The sequence below is a fragment of the Camelus bactrianus genome, chromosome 6, assembly GCF_048773025.1.
Source record: "Camelus bactrianus isolate YW-2024 breed Bactrian camel chromosome 6, ASM4877302v1, whole genome shotgun sequence".
Lineage (NCBI taxonomy): Eukaryota > Metazoa > Chordata > Mammalia > Artiodactyla > Camelidae > Camelus > Camelus bactrianus.
In genome coordinates, this window is record NC_133544.1 from 93,336,990 (window position 1) to 93,353,178 (window position 16,189).

Here is a 16,189-nt window from a genome sequence, read left to right on the forward strand (position 1 = left end):
TTTTGCTTGTTTGGTTGGTTGGTTTGGCTGGTTTTAATCTCTCCTGATTCTTTGTAACTAAGAATCCGGCTAGGAGACTAACTCTGATATGATTCAAGACTCCAGTGAATGAAAATAATGCCTAATACTTCGGCATTCTTGCTTCATTCTTTTGGGTTGAACTTTGCCCTCTCCTCTGGGTCACTTTAAATATTTCTGGTTAAAAAAAAAAAAGATGAATGTTCATAAATATTTCTGGTAGAATTTGGACATTAATCACTCACAAACTAGTTCCTGTGTCCCTGTGCTGCATAGGTGGTAGAACACCAGGAAGTTAGGATCTGCTCTGTGGAGCAGGTTTGAAATAGCAGCTTTGCAATTCTGCTCTACTAATGAGGAACATCTATACAGACAGAAGATGTTAACTACAATGTGCAAACTAAAATCACTAGTGCACGTATGGCACAAAACAGCTGCCAATCTGCACGATTGGTTCCAGTTTTTTCCATTACTGCTCAGTTACTACTTAATGCTTTGTTTTTTCACTAGTAGAAAACACATTTAAGGTCATCATGAGAGAAAAGCTTCATATTGAGAGCATTTTATCCATTAAGCTTATTTTTTTCAAAGGTGGTTGGGAAGGTGGGAAAAAGGCTGCTTTTATGCTATTTTAGCACTAGTTCCTCATGTTGAGAAGGCAACTTTGAAAACATACGTTGGTAAACAGTTTTCTCGGTGGTTACGGGCAACATGAGACCAGCAAGTAGGCAGAGAGGCTTGACAGACAAAAATAAAGGGGGTGGGGTGTTTGGAAGATCATCATTGTCAGTGCAACAGTTTTACCTAGAAGAACCTCCACCTATTTGAGTAGTGGTCTGGGTTGAGGTGTAAGGATTAGAAATAGCAAATGTCATTTGTGTTGGTGAAAACTGTCAAGCTGTGCAGCCTGCCTGCAGCGATGTTGTGAGCAAGGACAACGTTAACGCCAGTGGCCGTGCATAACCTCAAACTCAGGTCAACAAGTCATATAGAGACCAAATTGCGGAGTTCAGCTATGGAAATGGAGCCTTGTCTACCTACGATCTGGGCTGTGAAGACCAGAAATTTCTACAACATTAATCTTTGAAAATTAGTTTGAAGACATTTCATAACATCATGGTTCCAAGTTTTAGAAGTTGTGAATGTGTAATTTTTTTAATTTAATTTTATTTTTTGTTGGGGGGAGGTAATTAGGTTTGTTTATTTACTTATTTATTTTCTTAATGGAGGTACTAGGGATTGAACCCAGGACCTTGTGCATGCTAGGCATGCACTCTACTACTGAGCTATACCCTCCCGCCTTGAATGCACATTTTTTATTTTGGGGTGTGGGTAAGACTCCCAGTGCTGAAGCATATATATGTTGTAGGCTCTTGGGAACAAGACAAGATGTGTGTGGAGCTCTGATACACTGCTGTGGGGGCATCTGACGACTCTCCGCGACCTTCCTGACGGTTTCTAGAAAAGAGAGACTAAACCTCAGACCGTGGCACATAGTATTTCCTACTTCAGTGCTAATCTGACCCTATTTCAACCAATATTTATTGAGCACTTAGCCCTGGAGCTACTCGGAGAGTTGTATACAAAGTGCGTGCAACACAGTACACTACTCTCAAAAAAAAAAAAAAAAAAAAAAAAAAGTGTGGTTACTTGGGAAAACAGGTAAAGAAAGGAAGTTAAGAACCAGAGTATACAATAAAGTGTGCGTTGACTCACACAGTAGTAAGCACAGTAAGATGAGAGGGGGGAAAAGGTAGTACAAATGACAGGGACTAAGTCAAAAGGAAGTGGGTTTTGAAGCAAGTTTTGCAAGAGAAGTAGAAGGGGCTGTGTAAGGCTGTACCCCGGATAGGCATAAACACGCCCTGAGCTTTTGGAGGCTACCACATTTAAACCCAATTTAGTGGTGTCTAACTCTTCACTGGCCCAGTACGGACGATGGCATGTGTCTTCCGCCCCGTCCACGGACTTCCTGACAGAATCGGCCACCACCTGCCAAGCCACGTCCCGTCTAGTAAAAGCACGTCGGACCACGGGACCCGCCGCTCTGCCTGCTGGGGCTTGCAGTTCCTGCAGAAGCCCAATCCCGGTGCTCTCGGAGGGCGCCGCCTTCCGCTGACCCCTTTCCTGTGGGTGGGGCTGGCGGGCTGGAGAGCCAATGAGGCCGCAGTAACGTGGCAGCCACCCACGAGCCCGCGTCTCCGCCCGCCCGGACGGCGAGCCGGGCTCCGCCCCCCAGGGGGACCTACCATCCGGCGCCCACGCAGAGGGGGGAAATGGGGCCCGCCTCCTGCTAGGAGGCCGGCAGGAGCCCCGGTCCCCCCCGGCTGCGCTCGGTGGCGACGCCCGGGCCCACGCCGCCGCGCCCCTCCTTCTTCCGGCCTCGGCAGCCCCGGCCGCTCCCGCTTCTGGTTGATGCTGCGCCTTTCGGAGTGGAACATGAAGGTGCTCTTCGTCGCCGCCCTCGTCGTGGGCTCCGTCTTTTTCCTGTTGTTGCCTGGACCTTCTGAGGCCGATGAGAAGAAGAAGGGGCCCAAAGTCACCGTCAAGGTCCAGCCTTCCCTCTCCAGACCTTCCTGGCGCGGCCCGCACTCAGCTGCTTGGGTTCCGGCCTTGGCACCGCTGGTCACATGTGTCCAAGGCGTTTAGGGTCCCGAGCTCTGGCTTGGGCGTCCTCGGCTTTGGCTCTGCCTCTTGCCTCGTCTCCCTGCCGTGCGTCTTGGCGCCTGGGCGGTCCTCCCCTAGTCAGACCGGAGAATGACCCGGGCTCTCCCTGACAGCCCGATCCTGACCCAGGCATTGGCGCCCGGGATGCCCAGCTGGGGCCAGCACTGCGGACTCAGAGCTATTTGCAGATACTGCACTGCTGGGGAAAGGGTGAAAGATCATGTATGCCAGATTGCCAGTCGTTCCTCTGCTTAGGCCAGATTTTAGCCACTTCCAGTTATAGAGCACAGCAGTGTAGTTCAAACTTGAGTGGTGTGCTAGGCACCCCTCCTTGTTTTTTTTTTTTTTGCTGTTAATTTCTAGAATCGGGACCCACTATTTATTTAGAGCAAGGATTGTTAACCTTGTAGTCTAAAGAGAGTGTAAACAAACATGGAACTTTCATTAGATTCCCATGGATTTTTTTTTCACCACCAAAATCAGATTCAGAGACACTGCCCTTAAAATATGGCTGTTTTCTCTCCCATCCTCTGGGTAGGTTCTTCGGCGCTCCCTTCCCTAGCAAGTCCCCTTTAAAGAGGCTAAGTTTGAAATGGTGTTTTTCCAGGTGTACTTTGACCTGCGAATTGGAGATGAAGATATAGGCCGAGTGGTCATCGGTCTTTTTGGAAAGACTGTTCCAAAAACAGTGGATAATTTTGTAGCCTTGGCTACAGGAGAGGTAAGTGGCTGGAGTGGAGGTAGCCAAGCTCAAAGGAAGTGAAGTTGGCAAGTAGGTCTAGCAGCAAACTGAACTGGAGAGCATGGCCCATCCGTAGCAGTGGCCCTCACAGAGTACCAGCTGTGCTTCTGGCCCAGTGTTATCATATCTTCTGAGTTTCTTAAACTGAATCCAGAATTAGGGTTTTTTTCTTTTGAGAAAATTTTTCATCTTTGAGACATTGCAGTAACAACAACAACAAAAAAAATCTGGAAACTAGCTTGTGGCCTCTGCCAGAGTAAGGGGGCCAGAGCTTTACAGGTTTTAAGGAAATGAATGCCTTGTTTAAGAAAGTTTGTAGTCCAACTTGTCATTGGGTCACCAGGTAACTTTTGGTAAGGGGGTCAGTTTTCTTGCATCTGTGATCAGATTTTTAAGAACAAGAGGGAAAAGGTGGAGTCATTATGTGAAGTAGAATAGTGTGGAGTCTGGGAATTTGTATAAAGGCAGAGGAAGGTGTGGTCTTGGCCTTTGCTGGATCTGTGTGCTCCACACCAGGCCTGTGGTGACCGCTCGTTGAACGATGAATCTGCCAGCAGGTGTTTCTCTTCTGTGAGCAGTTGTTGTGGGCTGCGTTCCTCCAGGGTGTTTAATGTCTGCCTGGTGCCTCACGCCACTTCAACGTCTCGCCCCTTTTTCTAGAAAGGATTTGGCTACAAAGACAGCAAATTCCATCGTGTGATCAAGGACTTCATGATCCAGGGTGGAGACTTCACCCGGGGAGATGGCACTGGAGGTAACCTCGTCTTCTGGGCCGAGGGGTACCGGCCCCAAGGCGGGCGGGCCAGCTGCGCTGGGTCGGCAGGGCCTCTTCCTTCCCCAGCTCCAGAGGAAGGCTTGTCGCCTGCATGGAGACCAACTGCACCCTTCTTTGTACAGGGGCCCCAGTACCAAGGAGAGGGGGTAATGGGGGTCAGGTAGAGGTAAGAAGATCCTGCCCCACTGGCAGACCTGCTGATCCAGGCCTACAGCCTCAATGAGTTTTCTCTCGAAACCTCCTGGGGGGAGGGGAGCACAGTGAAGCACCACCTGGGGGTGATTCTGGGTCAGGCATGCGAAGCCTGTGTGGGCGACCTCGGAAGCCCCAGCAAGGGTGGGAGAGGTCGCTTTCCTTGGCAGTTTCCCACCAGAGACCACTTGGCAAGAATTGGTGGTCTCACTTCTGTGTTACTTGCACACGTAGGACAGACAGACACCCTGGCCAACCCACAGGTCTCACCACACTTGAGTGCACACCTGCTCTTCCCTCAGGCCGCAGCTGCAGCTCACCCCACCAATGAATATTTTTTGGTGGGCCAGGCTCTGTGGGGGGTGCCGAGGATGCAAAAGCCAGTGGGACGGCAACTCCCTTTCACTTCCAGGACCCGAAAAGTCACAGACGGGCTGTAACACAGCTTTAGGGGCTCAGGCTCTGTCCTCAAGTTGTGTATCTAAGTGGGAAGAACTGGGAGAAAACACTGTGGAAGGTACATACTACAAGATGTAAGTCATAGCTGGTTGGACGAGAAGGACAAAGCCGAAAGGATACAAAGCACTGGCCTCATGGGGTCTGCTGGGCTGTGATCTAGTGTCTTGACACCTTCTTGCTTTGTGACTTCAGGCAAGTCCTCTGAACCTCAGTTTCCTCTTCTATAGGAGTGCTAAGAGTTGTGGGTTCTGGGAGGGCAAGGTGAGATCTTGAGTGTGCGGTGCCCAGCGCGTGGTAAACTCAGCCGTTGTCAGAATGATGACAAGCAAAGGACTCAGTTCGGGCCAAGGCGATCAGGAAGTAGCCTTGTGAATGTGAGGTCAGATCTGAGCGGGGTCCCGGCTGGGGAGAATCTGAATGGGCATGGAGGACGCAGGGTTAAGGTGTGAGTCCGCTCAGTTCTGTGACAGGAGCTTGGCCACAGGGCGGGTCAGGGGGCTGCAGATGGAGCTCACACTGGCAGCCGTGACCAGGCTAGGAACCCAGGGCTTTGTCCTACACGGAGTGAGGATCTGCTGAAGACCTGAATGGGAGCGAGACCCGATCACAAAGGAGTTTGCAGGAAAAATAATGTGGCAGATCAGGTCGTGGAGGCAGGAGCAAGCAGGCTGGCGGGGGGTTGGCGCAGCTGTCCCTGGGTAGGGCTTTGCGGGCCTGAACCAGGGGACGATGCCTGGTGGGTAAGAGCAGGGATCTGAGAGCTAGGCCACCGTGGTTTGAATTCCAGCTTTTTAGCCTCGGTACCTGTTTCTTCATCTTTGAAGTGGGGCTATTGGCTCCTGCCTCATAGGATAGGGTTTTACTCTTTGTGTAAAATGCTTGCCCCAGGTCTCTGGCACACTTTTCCCACTCAGCGTTAGCCACTGCTGCAGCGGGGGGAGCAGGAATGGAAAAAAAGGATGAATCAGTGGTGGGGACAAGGACAACAGTGTGCAGAAGAAAAATGTCAAAAGAAAAACTGAAGTCTGGAAGGAAAGATGACAGAGTATACTGAGTTTAAAATGAAGAGCTGTCCATTTACGTTTGGAACTCCTTGTATGTTGGGAAAGTGATTGGAGCTAAGGGTGTTTAGATTTGAGGGTTTTCTGGGTAGCAGTGATTTAAATCCTATAGTCGGCTGAGACTTACAAAGAGGATTCTGACATGGGGGAGGCCTCTGGTCAGCAGGCCAGCCAGGAGCCCTGGCCTGGCGATGGGAGAACCCGGGTGCTCCCGGCTGTGGGCGTGCGAGTGGAGCCCAGGCTGAGACACCCCCGTCCCCACCAGCCAGAGCCGAGTGAGTCTCATTGTTGAGTCTTCCTGCTTACTGGACGGTCAGAGCTATCTCCCTGGTTAGCATCAGCCGAGGACAGTTTCCCAACCTGGTTCCATCCTGTGGGAACCACAGGAGGACTATGTGTGTAATAAGGTGGTTCCATATGCAAGTAAGTTTGAAAGGTGTTGGGTCAAACAAAATGAAAACTACCTTTGTTGCTGGGTTTCTCGGGGCCTCTAGTGAACTAGTCCACAGTGTGAGTCACCAGGAGTGGACAGGGACAAAGAAGGGCGTGGTATTTCCCCCGGAACCAGCTTTGGGAACTTAAGTTAGCATCTCTGAAAAGGGGTCGAGATCAGCTCCTGGCCCCTCTGTCGTATGCCCTGGACCCAGACTCTCCACGGACAGACACGGTACACACACTCAGAGCCACCTTTTATTTTTGGTGCATTCGTTGATAAGAGGCTCTTGACTTTCCAGGACCCAAATGGCCATCCCTCCCTTTTGCTTCTCCTTGCCATTCCCAGCTCATCCCTCTTTCTGCTTTGGAGCTTCCTCCGTATCTTTTGTGCTCTTAGGAAGAAAAGCTGGTCAGCCACAGCAGTCCTTTTTTTCTGGAGAGTTCTTAGCTCCCCTGCATCCAGCACAGAACATCTCTCCACTGATGTCTCCATGGCAGGCCTCTTAGGCCACAGCCAAGGGTAGTTGTTCAGTTGTGCCTTATTTAAAAGCCATAAAACTAGATTCTCAAAGTGATGCTCGTGTGAGCAGTTCACTAAATCACCCTGGCCTCGTGCCCCACCCGACTTGGGCCGGGCCTCTAGAATCCTCACCCCAAAGATCTGCTTGGTTTGGGCTAACCCAGCTCCCCGGACCTACTTTTTCCTCCCAGGTAAGAGCATCTACGGTGAACGCTTCCCAGATGAGAACTTCAAGCTGAAACACTATGGGCCCGGCTGGGTGAGCATGGCCAACGCAGGCAAAGACACCAACGGCTCCCAATTCTTCATCACGACAGTCAAGACAGCCTGGCTAGATGGCAAGCACGTGGTGTTTGGCAAAGTTCTGGAGGGCATGGTGAGTTTGGGAGGGCAACCCTCACCAGGGATCTGACAGACCCGAGAGCAGGGGATCCCTGTATTTTATCCCTTTCCCAGAGGGGAAACTGGGGGGCACGGTGGGTGTGGAAAAATGAGAATAAAAGGCCTACCTCTCCGTTCACCCAAGTTCTAAATCATTCCAGGCCCCAGGGAGAGGCCGGCCAGGGGGCCCCATTTCATCACGCACATTCAGTCCTGCCCCGGCCCCACCTGAAGTTGTACAGGGCACAGCCAAACATGCTGTCCCTGAGAAGCCACTGGGTACCCATTCCAGCTACCCTCTTAACTCCTCCTCACCCTCAGCCCAACCCAGGTCCTACTTCAAAGGATCAAAACTACTGCATCCTCCTGATGTCAAATCTGGGTTCTCCCTGCCCTGGGCTGGCACCTGCCACGATGCCCTTAGGATTGTGGTGCCTCACGGTTTCTAGGTTGTTTGTCACGTGGTGGGGTCTCAGTCCAACCCGGCCACGCGCTGGGGCCCGTCTCCCTTGAGCCGCAAACCTGACGCACCTGCCTTCCTTCCCAGGAGGTAGTGCGGAAGGTGGAGACCACCAAGACAGACGGTCGGGACAAGCCTCTGAAGGACGTGATAATCGCAGACTGTGGCAAGATCGAGGTGGAGAAGCCCTTTGCCATCGCCAAGGAGTAGGGCCCCAGGGACCTCCTCCCTTTGAGCAACTGTCTGTGTGGCCCTGTTGCCCTCCTGGGGGCGAAGACAGCCCGCCACAGGGATCCGCGCTGCACCGGCCCTAGTGCTGGCATCGGACGGAGTGGACCCTCCCGTCACATTCCACAGGCCCGGGGGCCCAGTTTTGTAACAAACTCCTACCAACACTGACCAATAAAAAAAAAATGTTTTTTTATAACCTGCTTACGGGTTATTGGGCCTGCAGCACCTCCAAGTCTCGTCCCAGCAGGTCTCCTGGGGGAGGGGTGCCTGTCCCCTCCTTGGGCTCCGGTCTGAACCCTTTCCCCAGGTGCTACCACGAGACAAGCAGGAGCTTTTGTTCCTTGCTCCCACACTGGCCAGCTACTGTGCATCAACCTTGGCGTGTCCCTTCCCCCATTCTTCTGAGAAACACACCCATCTGTTCATAGCCTACCTCTACAGTGACTTCTTCCTTTACTCCCTGTTCTCTGCTGCCCCTGCCCCGGCCCCTGGGCTGTCAGAGTGCAGGAGTTCTACCACCAGCCCAGACACCAGTGCAGCTGAGTTCTGACCCTGGGCGCAGAGGGGTAAGTCCTGGGTCCAGGCCAAGGGTGATCCAGCCCATGTCCCTTTCATAGGACTGAGGCACATGACTATCCTGGCATGTGATAACGCCTCTGGGCTGCTCAGGGCATCGGTGGCACCGGAGCTGGGGGACAGGCAGCCTCCGGCTGGGCGGTAGCTGTGCTGGCACTGAGGCCGTAGACGCCCTGCAGCACACCACTCACCACCACGCTGGGCAGCGGCTCTGGAACAGAAGGAAAACGGGAGGAGGGGGTAGGGGTGGCAGGGGAAGAGGAGGTGTGGGATGGACCTGGCTTCAGGCCTGCAGCCCCCTGAGCCCCTGTAGCTCAGCAACAGCCCCCCCCACCGCCCCCGAACAAGAGCCCTTGCCAAGGCAGCAGGTCGCAGCTGGCCACCCAAGTGAGGCTTTGGCATTGCCAGTTCACATTTTGCTTAGTGCAGCTAAGGAATGGAGAACAGGGGAGCCAAGCCTACGTCACCATGTCTACTCCCTGGAGGAGACTACAAAGCAGGCTACAGGAGCAGTGGGCTGTGTGGCCCTGAAGGAGGGTGGCAGGAGGGAGCTGTCTGGGGTTCCTGGGAGCTGAGAAGTGGCCAGTTCACCCTCACTCCCATCCTGGTACCTGCTCCCTAAATGTGGATTATGGGTCAGAGGCACCTCCTCACCTGGGGATGGGATGCAAATATAAGGATCCACACGGAAGCTGATGACAGGCCGGTGGTACAGCTGCGAGCTACAAGGAAAAGGGGTCATGAACAGCAGAGGGGCAGGCAGAGCAAAGTCTCAAGTTGGGTGGAGACTAAGGACTGAGATCACCAAGGACCCACAAAAGAGAAGTGGAAAGTGGGCTCAGGAGGCACCAACAGGAAAACCAGAAGAACCCCAGGGACAGGCCAGAGACTTCAGGCCCTGGCATATGGCCACCAGGGGGCAGCAGGAGCCCAGTGCAGACAGGGACTCTGACTTACCTACTGTTGCCAGGCAGGAACTCCCCCAGGGTGCTGAAAAGAAGAGAGAGGCTGTGAGCTGCCTGGGGATGCCCTAGGGGAGCGTGAGGCATGGGTGGAGACGCGGAAGCCCAGAACTTCACCTCCCAGGGGACCACCACTTCTATTTGTAACAAGCTCAGTTCCGGAGGCAGCTGGGGTAACCAAGGCTGTCCAGAAAACAACCCCTTCACGGGGGTCAAGAAAGCCGGCAAAGGAGGCTCTGTCTCAAAGAGGAAGAACCAGTCTAGCGCCTGGCAGATGAGAGAAGGCAAAGCGCTTGGCCTCTGAAACCTTCCCTCACCTGCTGGCTGTAGAGAGGCCCTGTCCCCCAACACTGGGACCCCTCATGCCTGTCACGGTCCCCAGAGGGCTCACCTCCAACTGCTGGCCTTGGGGTCTGTGGGGAAGTGCCGAAGACTCAGGAATTCCAGTAGTTCCTTGGGCACATCCTGGTTCATGTATAAAATGCCCTGGAGAAGAGAACAGCGGAAACCTGTAACCAGACTCAGCTGTGTAATATGCACCGTCCGGTGCAAAATGAAAACACAGGGGCTCTTCAAAAATGATAACGAATTCAAGACAGAGCATTAAACCAAGCTCAGGCGCCCCCAGCCCTGGGTGACAACACAGGTTTTAAGCCGAAGAAGCTAGCCTGGCCTGTAATTGGGTATAACTGTGTGGGAGGGGGGAAGGGTCCCCACCCTACATCCTTATCAAGAGGGCAGCACAGGATCTCACCCTGGAGGGGAAGAGAACTAGTCTTCATTTAACTGGGACCATCTACCTCCTGATTACCTCACTCAGTCCTACCAATTCAGAGAGGGCTATTTGGACCCATTACCGTTCAGAAAATTGAGGCTTGAAGTAGTGGATAACATGCCCCAAATGTGGGTCCCCCTCACCCCATGCCCCTGCACTTCTCTGTCTGGGTCACACCTCTGGTCCAGTAGACTGAGGGGCAACAAAGCAAGACCCACGCACACCTGGATGTATGCCTCCAAACCCTGCCGCCGCTGCTCCAATCCTCTGGTCCTCCAGTTGGGCAGGCGTTTCGAGGGGAAGTCGGGCACTTTGCACAGTTTCTTGATCTGCCAGGAGGTTACCGCGGTGCGATCACAGCATCCCACTGAGCCCTTAAGCTCATTTCACCCTGGCCAAAAGCCCTGCCCAGTCCTCCCCGCCACCACCCCTATAAACTTGACTTAGACCCACTTGGCAAGTGATGGTTAGAACAAGGGCGAGAGGCGCCCCAACTCCCCCCCTCCATCCCCAGATGCCCAAAGGCGGGCGGGCAGCGCAGGGGCACGGACAGCACAGGCTGGACCTGCCCCCTTCGCGCCCATTCCGCAGCCCGCGGGTAAGTCTGTGCCCAGGACTTGAACTCTCCAGGGCCTGGGGCCTTAAGCGGGGGCGGTAGAGGCTGGCGCCCGCCAGCTCTTCTGCCCGCCGCCCAGGGACAGGGCAGGAGCCGGTCTGGGGTCGGTCAGTCGGAGGGTGGGTGGTGGGCGCCGCCTCACCCGCTTGTGCAGCGCGTGGAACTCGCTGTAGCGCCTCTGCACGGTGTGTCTGCGCCCGCGGCACAGCACCTCCACTCGGAACACCTGGCGGGCGCGGGCGGGCAGCCGTGTGCGCGTGAGTTCCCGCGGGAGGGCGCAGCAGGACCCGCGCCCGGCTACGCGCCCACCCTCCGCCCCCAAAGCCACAAAGTTGCCTAGAAAAGCCGCCGCTCTCTGGGGACCCTCCCACTCTCCCCACACACTTGGGGACTCTGCTGCGTGCAGTCAGTCCCTCAGGAGCGGTGACCGCCACCCGCAGGGCTGGACAATCCAGGCGGCCCCGAGACCCTCTGCAGGCTGCCCTCCGACGGCCTGGCCCTCTGTTCTCGGCCGCCGGAGCCCGGGGTGCGGGGTCCCCTCTGCGTTGTGCGCGGAGAAATCTGGCGGGTCCCTGCGCCCCTTCCCACCCAGTGTCCCCGCTCACCATGTGGCCTTTCTCGGGGTTCTGCCGGGGCCCCTCGGTCTCGGGCCCCACGGACGGGATGTGGACTTCCAGCATCCGCGCGCAGCTCGCACCCCGAGCTCTGCAGGCGCGGACCAGAGACCCTGAAGAGCGCGCCCCGCCCCCTCTTACCCTCAGGCCCCGCCCCCGCGCCGGCCCCGCCCCAGGCGTTCCCTCGCGCCGCCAGGTCCTGCGAGAGACTGATTAGGCTGGACGCCGGGTGGCGGGAGGCGGACACCGCCTTCTGAGCCTAGTGGGGCCGCAATGCGTGGGGACCCTTCGGCAGAGAGGCATCCATTTGTCAACATGTCCACATTCACTGAGCACCCACTGATTGCCACGAACCCGGGCAAACCAGAATTTCACCTGCTCTTTGTTGAGCGCCTACTAAGGACTGGGGCCTGTGGGCGCTGGGCAAGGAGAGAGGCTTGGCCCAGACCAACCAGGGACTTTCCTTGCGTTCCTCACACCCTTCCCTGGGACCAGACTGCCCCCAAACCCATTCCCTCCACCTTCAACCCGGACCCTGAGAGCGCAGCCACACAGGGGTAAAACTTGGACACACTCTGGCTTTGATGTCCCCCTCCCCCAGCATTCATAGGCCTCTCCGTTCGTCCACTTTTTAAATCCATTCCTCCATTCATTCATCTTTCAGTCAAACCTGCATCAGTCCTGGGAGAGGCAGTTTAGGGACTGAGGCTCTTCTTTGGAGATTAGACAGCTTGGATTCCCCTGACTCTGTAGCCTTGTGCTCATCTGCAAAATTGGGATAACATGCCTCCCTCAGGAGAGTAGGTATTGAGAAAGTGGCAGTTTGTGAGCTTATCCTGGAGACACAGGTGGGTTGTGTCGGTGTACAGGGCAACAGAGGGGAAGAGACTGTGGGAAGTGGCACAGGGTTTCTTGCCCATTCTTGTGGCAGAGTCTTTCTGGGTATGCAGTAGGATTTCATTCATAACTGTCTCACCTCCTGTGTTAGAAGGGACCTCTGCTCCCACTGCCCAGCTCCGCTCCCACTGGCCCCAGCCATAAGGGAGCTGTGCCGTTCAGCAGAGGCCTCCACTCCACTGATTTCTCCCCACGATGGTCTAGGTGGGCAGTGGAGTTTGGGGAGTCCCTGCCTCCAAGAGCTCACACCAAGGGAGGCTTTGTGGTGGGAAGGAGGAAGCAGAATACCTGTCTTAGGGGTTAGGGTCAAGGGACCACTGCCTCCCTCCTTCCCCTGCTAGTGTAGAGGTGCTTCTGAGCTGAAACTCTCCATTCCCAACTCTGCCCCCAGAGAGAGGATGAGTGGATGACCCCAGAAAGGGGGCAAGCAGGTCTCATTCATTATATGTCCCACACTTTTCACCCCGAATTCCATCTCACAAGGTCCCCAGAATCAGGAAGCTGAAACTTCCTGGAAGGGAAATGACCCACCATGAGGAGAAGTGCTGGGGTTTCATTTCTTTCCTTGCACTCTAGGGCCCCACCGGTCAGGGACCCTGCTCTGCTTGTCTACCATCCAGGAAGTCTTCTCTTGGGACCCTCAGACCTCTAAACTTCTTGGTCACCCACCCTAAGGACTGTCTGCCCTCCGTCTCTATCCCTACCACCCAGAAAACTGTTAAGTCTCCTAGTGAATTTCGCAGTTCTTCCTTGTCTTTCTCCCTCATACATGGTCCATTCTCTACTTGGCAGTGCAAACTGTCATCAATGCTTAAAACCTTCCAAAGGCTTCCCATTGCAATTAGAACAAAACCCACCCTCCCCACCACCATCGACAAAGCTCTCAATGACCCAGCCCAGCCTCCACCTCTTATCTCCTCTACTTCCCTCTCCTGTATGGAGCTCCAGCCACAGTGACCATCTTCCAGTTCTTCAGACCTAACAAGCTCTTTCTGCCTCAGGACCTTTGCACTTGCTCTTTCCTCTCCCTGAAACACTTTTTCCTGACTCTTCACTTGGTGGGCTTCACCTAAAACTTTCAGTTCTTAGCCTAAAACTCACCTCCTCAAAGAGGCTTTCCTTCTTACCACCCTGTCAGTGTCTGTCTCTGCACTTATTCTAATATGGAGTTACTGTTATTTTCTTGTGTGTCTCCCTGGCTTTCCCACCTCGGCCCCAGACTCAGCACCATGGGGCCAGAGACATGGTCTCTTGTCAGTTGTTGCCACCATGGTGCCAAGCATGTAGTAAACACACAGACAATATTTTTTGATTTTAAGACTGGAAGATATGGGGGGAAGGTATAATTCAGTGGTAGAGTACATGCTTAGCATGCACAAGGAAGGTCCTGGGTTCAATTCCCCAGTACCTCCATTGAAAAAAAAAAAACGGACTAAATAAATGGGAGAGGGGGATGTTGGGAAAAGGCTAAGGAGAGAAGGGAGGGACTGCGAGAGGCAGGAAGGGAGCAGGGGTTGCTGAATCCTTAGAGGAAGGCCTGCAGAGGGGTGAGAACAGCGATCCTCTTCCCACCTTCAGAGACAGACACCTCTCTCTCTCTCTCTCTCTCTCTCTCTCTCTCTCTCTGCAGGCTGCTGTCCACTTTATCCATTTGTTTAATTTTCAGGTGTTCCCAAGAAGTCTCAAATCAATGGATTTTCATCACCTGTTATAGAGGGAGATTTGATGCACCACCTGACTTGTAAAATATCTGGTAGTAAACCTGCAGTTCCTTATTCCACAGCATTTCATTAACACATGAATGAAGATCCAAGTGAAGAAAAACAAGATCCTTGACCCGGAGACATTTACGTCTTTGGCGAGCTAAAACAACATATGGAGAATATTTTCCTGTAAAGAGGACCACGTGACATGATGTACACTCCAGAGCAGTTATTACAGTCAAAGGAAAAGTTTTCTCCTGTATGGTTAAAGCATTGAGCTGCTCAGTATATGAACACTGAGCTAAATTCCAGACTCAGATTTTGCGATGCGTGGTCCTGGCGTGGGGCTTGATACTGTGCGTTCTGCGCGAGTTCGCTGGTGAAGCAGATGCTGATGCTCCGGGTCGGGGGCCACCTTGAGAACACCTGTCTCCTGGCTCCCACACTATCCCTGTCAGGAAGCGGGGCCTCTCTCGCCCCACCGTTTAGGCATGGAGCCTGGAGACGAAGGCAGGATGGGCTGGGGGTTGGAGGTGTCCCCCACAGATGCCCCCGCGCCTGCAGGCGGCCGGGCAGCTCGGCGCGCAGGTGGGCTGGACCGCGCCTCCCGCTCTGGCTCGGCCCTCGCCCTCGGCCGCCCGCACACAAAGCCCCTTTCACTGGCTCGGCCTCCGGAGGCCACCGATGCTCTGGGAGGTTTGGTTAACCCCGTTAAGAAAACAAACAGCTCCTGCGCCGCGGGCGGGCGGGCTCCGCTGGGCACAGAGGCGGGATTCTTCTGCCCGCTGCCGCGGCTGGAGGTGGCCTGGCCTGGGGCCCCAGCAGCTGGGGGCGAGGCTGGGCCTGGACAGCTCCTGGAGGCGGGGGGGGGGGTGGGGGGGTGGGGGTGGGCGGGGGGGGGGCGGCTCTGGTCACCTGGGCAACGCCCTGAGCCTCAGGGTCCTCGTCCGTACCACGGGGAGCTGTGTAGAGGCTAAATGATACCATGGTTCCAAGGCGTTTAGCACTGGGCCTGGCACGCAGTAAATTAATGTTAACTATTCTTATTTGACTGAATTACACGAGTTTGCCGTTTCAGTAGGCCCAAACCACGGGGTATTGACAATTACATATGGTTCATCCTATATTTGTTAAGGATTCATCTTTGAAACAACAAAAACATACTCTTCTATTCCTTCATTATCCTGAGGTTTCAAGGTTAGCTTTTAAAAAAACCAAAAAGGAGGACGGGTAATAGCTCAGTGGTAGACTGCAGGCTTAGCATGCACGAGGTCCTGGACTCAGTCCCCAGAACCCCACTAAAATAAACGAAATAAAAAAATTTAAATCAAAAAGCCAGTAATTATCCCAACTACTAACTCTGTGATCAGGCTTTTCCTGATTTTCTTAATATTGTGCAACCAAAAAAAGGTAAAGAAAATGAATTGGAAGCAGACGTTGGTGTAAATCAGCAAGTATCCTGTTCATCCTGGCAGCCTCAGAGTCCTTACTAACTGCCTTTTTAATAACTACATCTTATACATTTGCAATAATATAGTAATAAAATTTAAAAATTTACGTTATGAGTATTGAATTTTGGTGTAGATGTCTAAAAAAATAGTTCTACTGCTAAAACATTTTAAATTATTGAGCTAAACGCATCATTTTATAAATGAGGAAACAGGTGTGAGGAAGGAGAAGTGGGCCGTGGAGAGGGCTGTTAGGAAGGCATTACTGACAAGCATGTCCTGCCTGAGCCCTGAGAACAAAGTATGGCTCCAGGTTGGGCTGGTGCCCTGCTTCTGAGGGGACAGGTAGGCTCCAGCCAGCAGTGTCACTCCTAGGAGCCACCTGGCCCTTGCCCAGAAGACGGAGGCACTCAGCTGCCTCAGACGACGTAACCCAGGGCTGGAGCAGGGGGAGCTGCAGAGGCCACCCCAGCAACCCGGCATCCACCCAGCACAGCTGCCCGGGGAGATTTTTCTGGTGCTCCAACTCCTAGCACCCCTTAGAGTGATATGTCAGTGGGCCAACCAATCGCCCTGCTGGTGTGTCAGCGCCAGGGTGCAAGGAGCAAAGACAGGCTCAGGTACCCTCAAGTCACAGGGGTTTATTGTGATAAGAGC

General features: G+C 53.8%; 2 protein-coding genes across 3 annotated transcripts; one reads left to right on the forward strand and one right to left on the reverse strand.

The window, feature by feature from the left end:
• The first annotated feature begins 2,374 nt into the window (after positions 1 to 2,374).
• On the forward strand, positions 2,375 to 8,137 carry PPIB (peptidylprolyl isomerase B). Its single transcript, XM_010955161.3, has 5 exons — positions 2,375 to 2,568; positions 3,293 to 3,406; positions 4,088 to 4,181; positions 7,061 to 7,245; positions 7,798 to 8,137. Exons 1-5 carry the CDS (start codon positions 2,434 to 2,436, stop codon positions 7,918 to 7,920), a joined length of 651 nt encoding a protein of 216 aa, XP_010953463.1. The 5' UTR covers positions 2,375 to 2,433; the 3' UTR covers positions 7,921 to 8,137.
• SNX22 (sorting nexin 22) lies at positions 8,114 to 11,632 on the reverse strand. 2 transcript variants are annotated; one of them, XM_074366352.1, is made up of 7 exons: positions 11,476 to 11,632; positions 11,013 to 11,096; positions 10,479 to 10,583; positions 9,871 to 9,965; positions 9,475 to 9,507; positions 9,172 to 9,239; positions 8,114 to 8,728 (listed from the first exon to the last, which is right to left on the reverse strand). In XM_074366352.1, the coding sequence occupies exons 1-7, from the start codon at positions 11,548 to 11,550 to the stop codon at positions 8,607 to 8,609; spliced, it is 582 nt and encodes a 193-aa protein (XP_074222453.1). In that variant the 5' UTR covers positions 11,551 to 11,632; the 3' UTR covers positions 8,114 to 8,606. The 2 variants fall into 2 exon arrangements, with proteins under 2 accessions (XP_074222453.1, XP_010953473.1); XM_010955171.3 differs by lacking the exon at positions 11,013 to 11,096 and having other exon boundaries at positions 11,476 to 11,625.
• Positions 11,633 to 16,189: the final 4,557 nt, after the last annotated feature.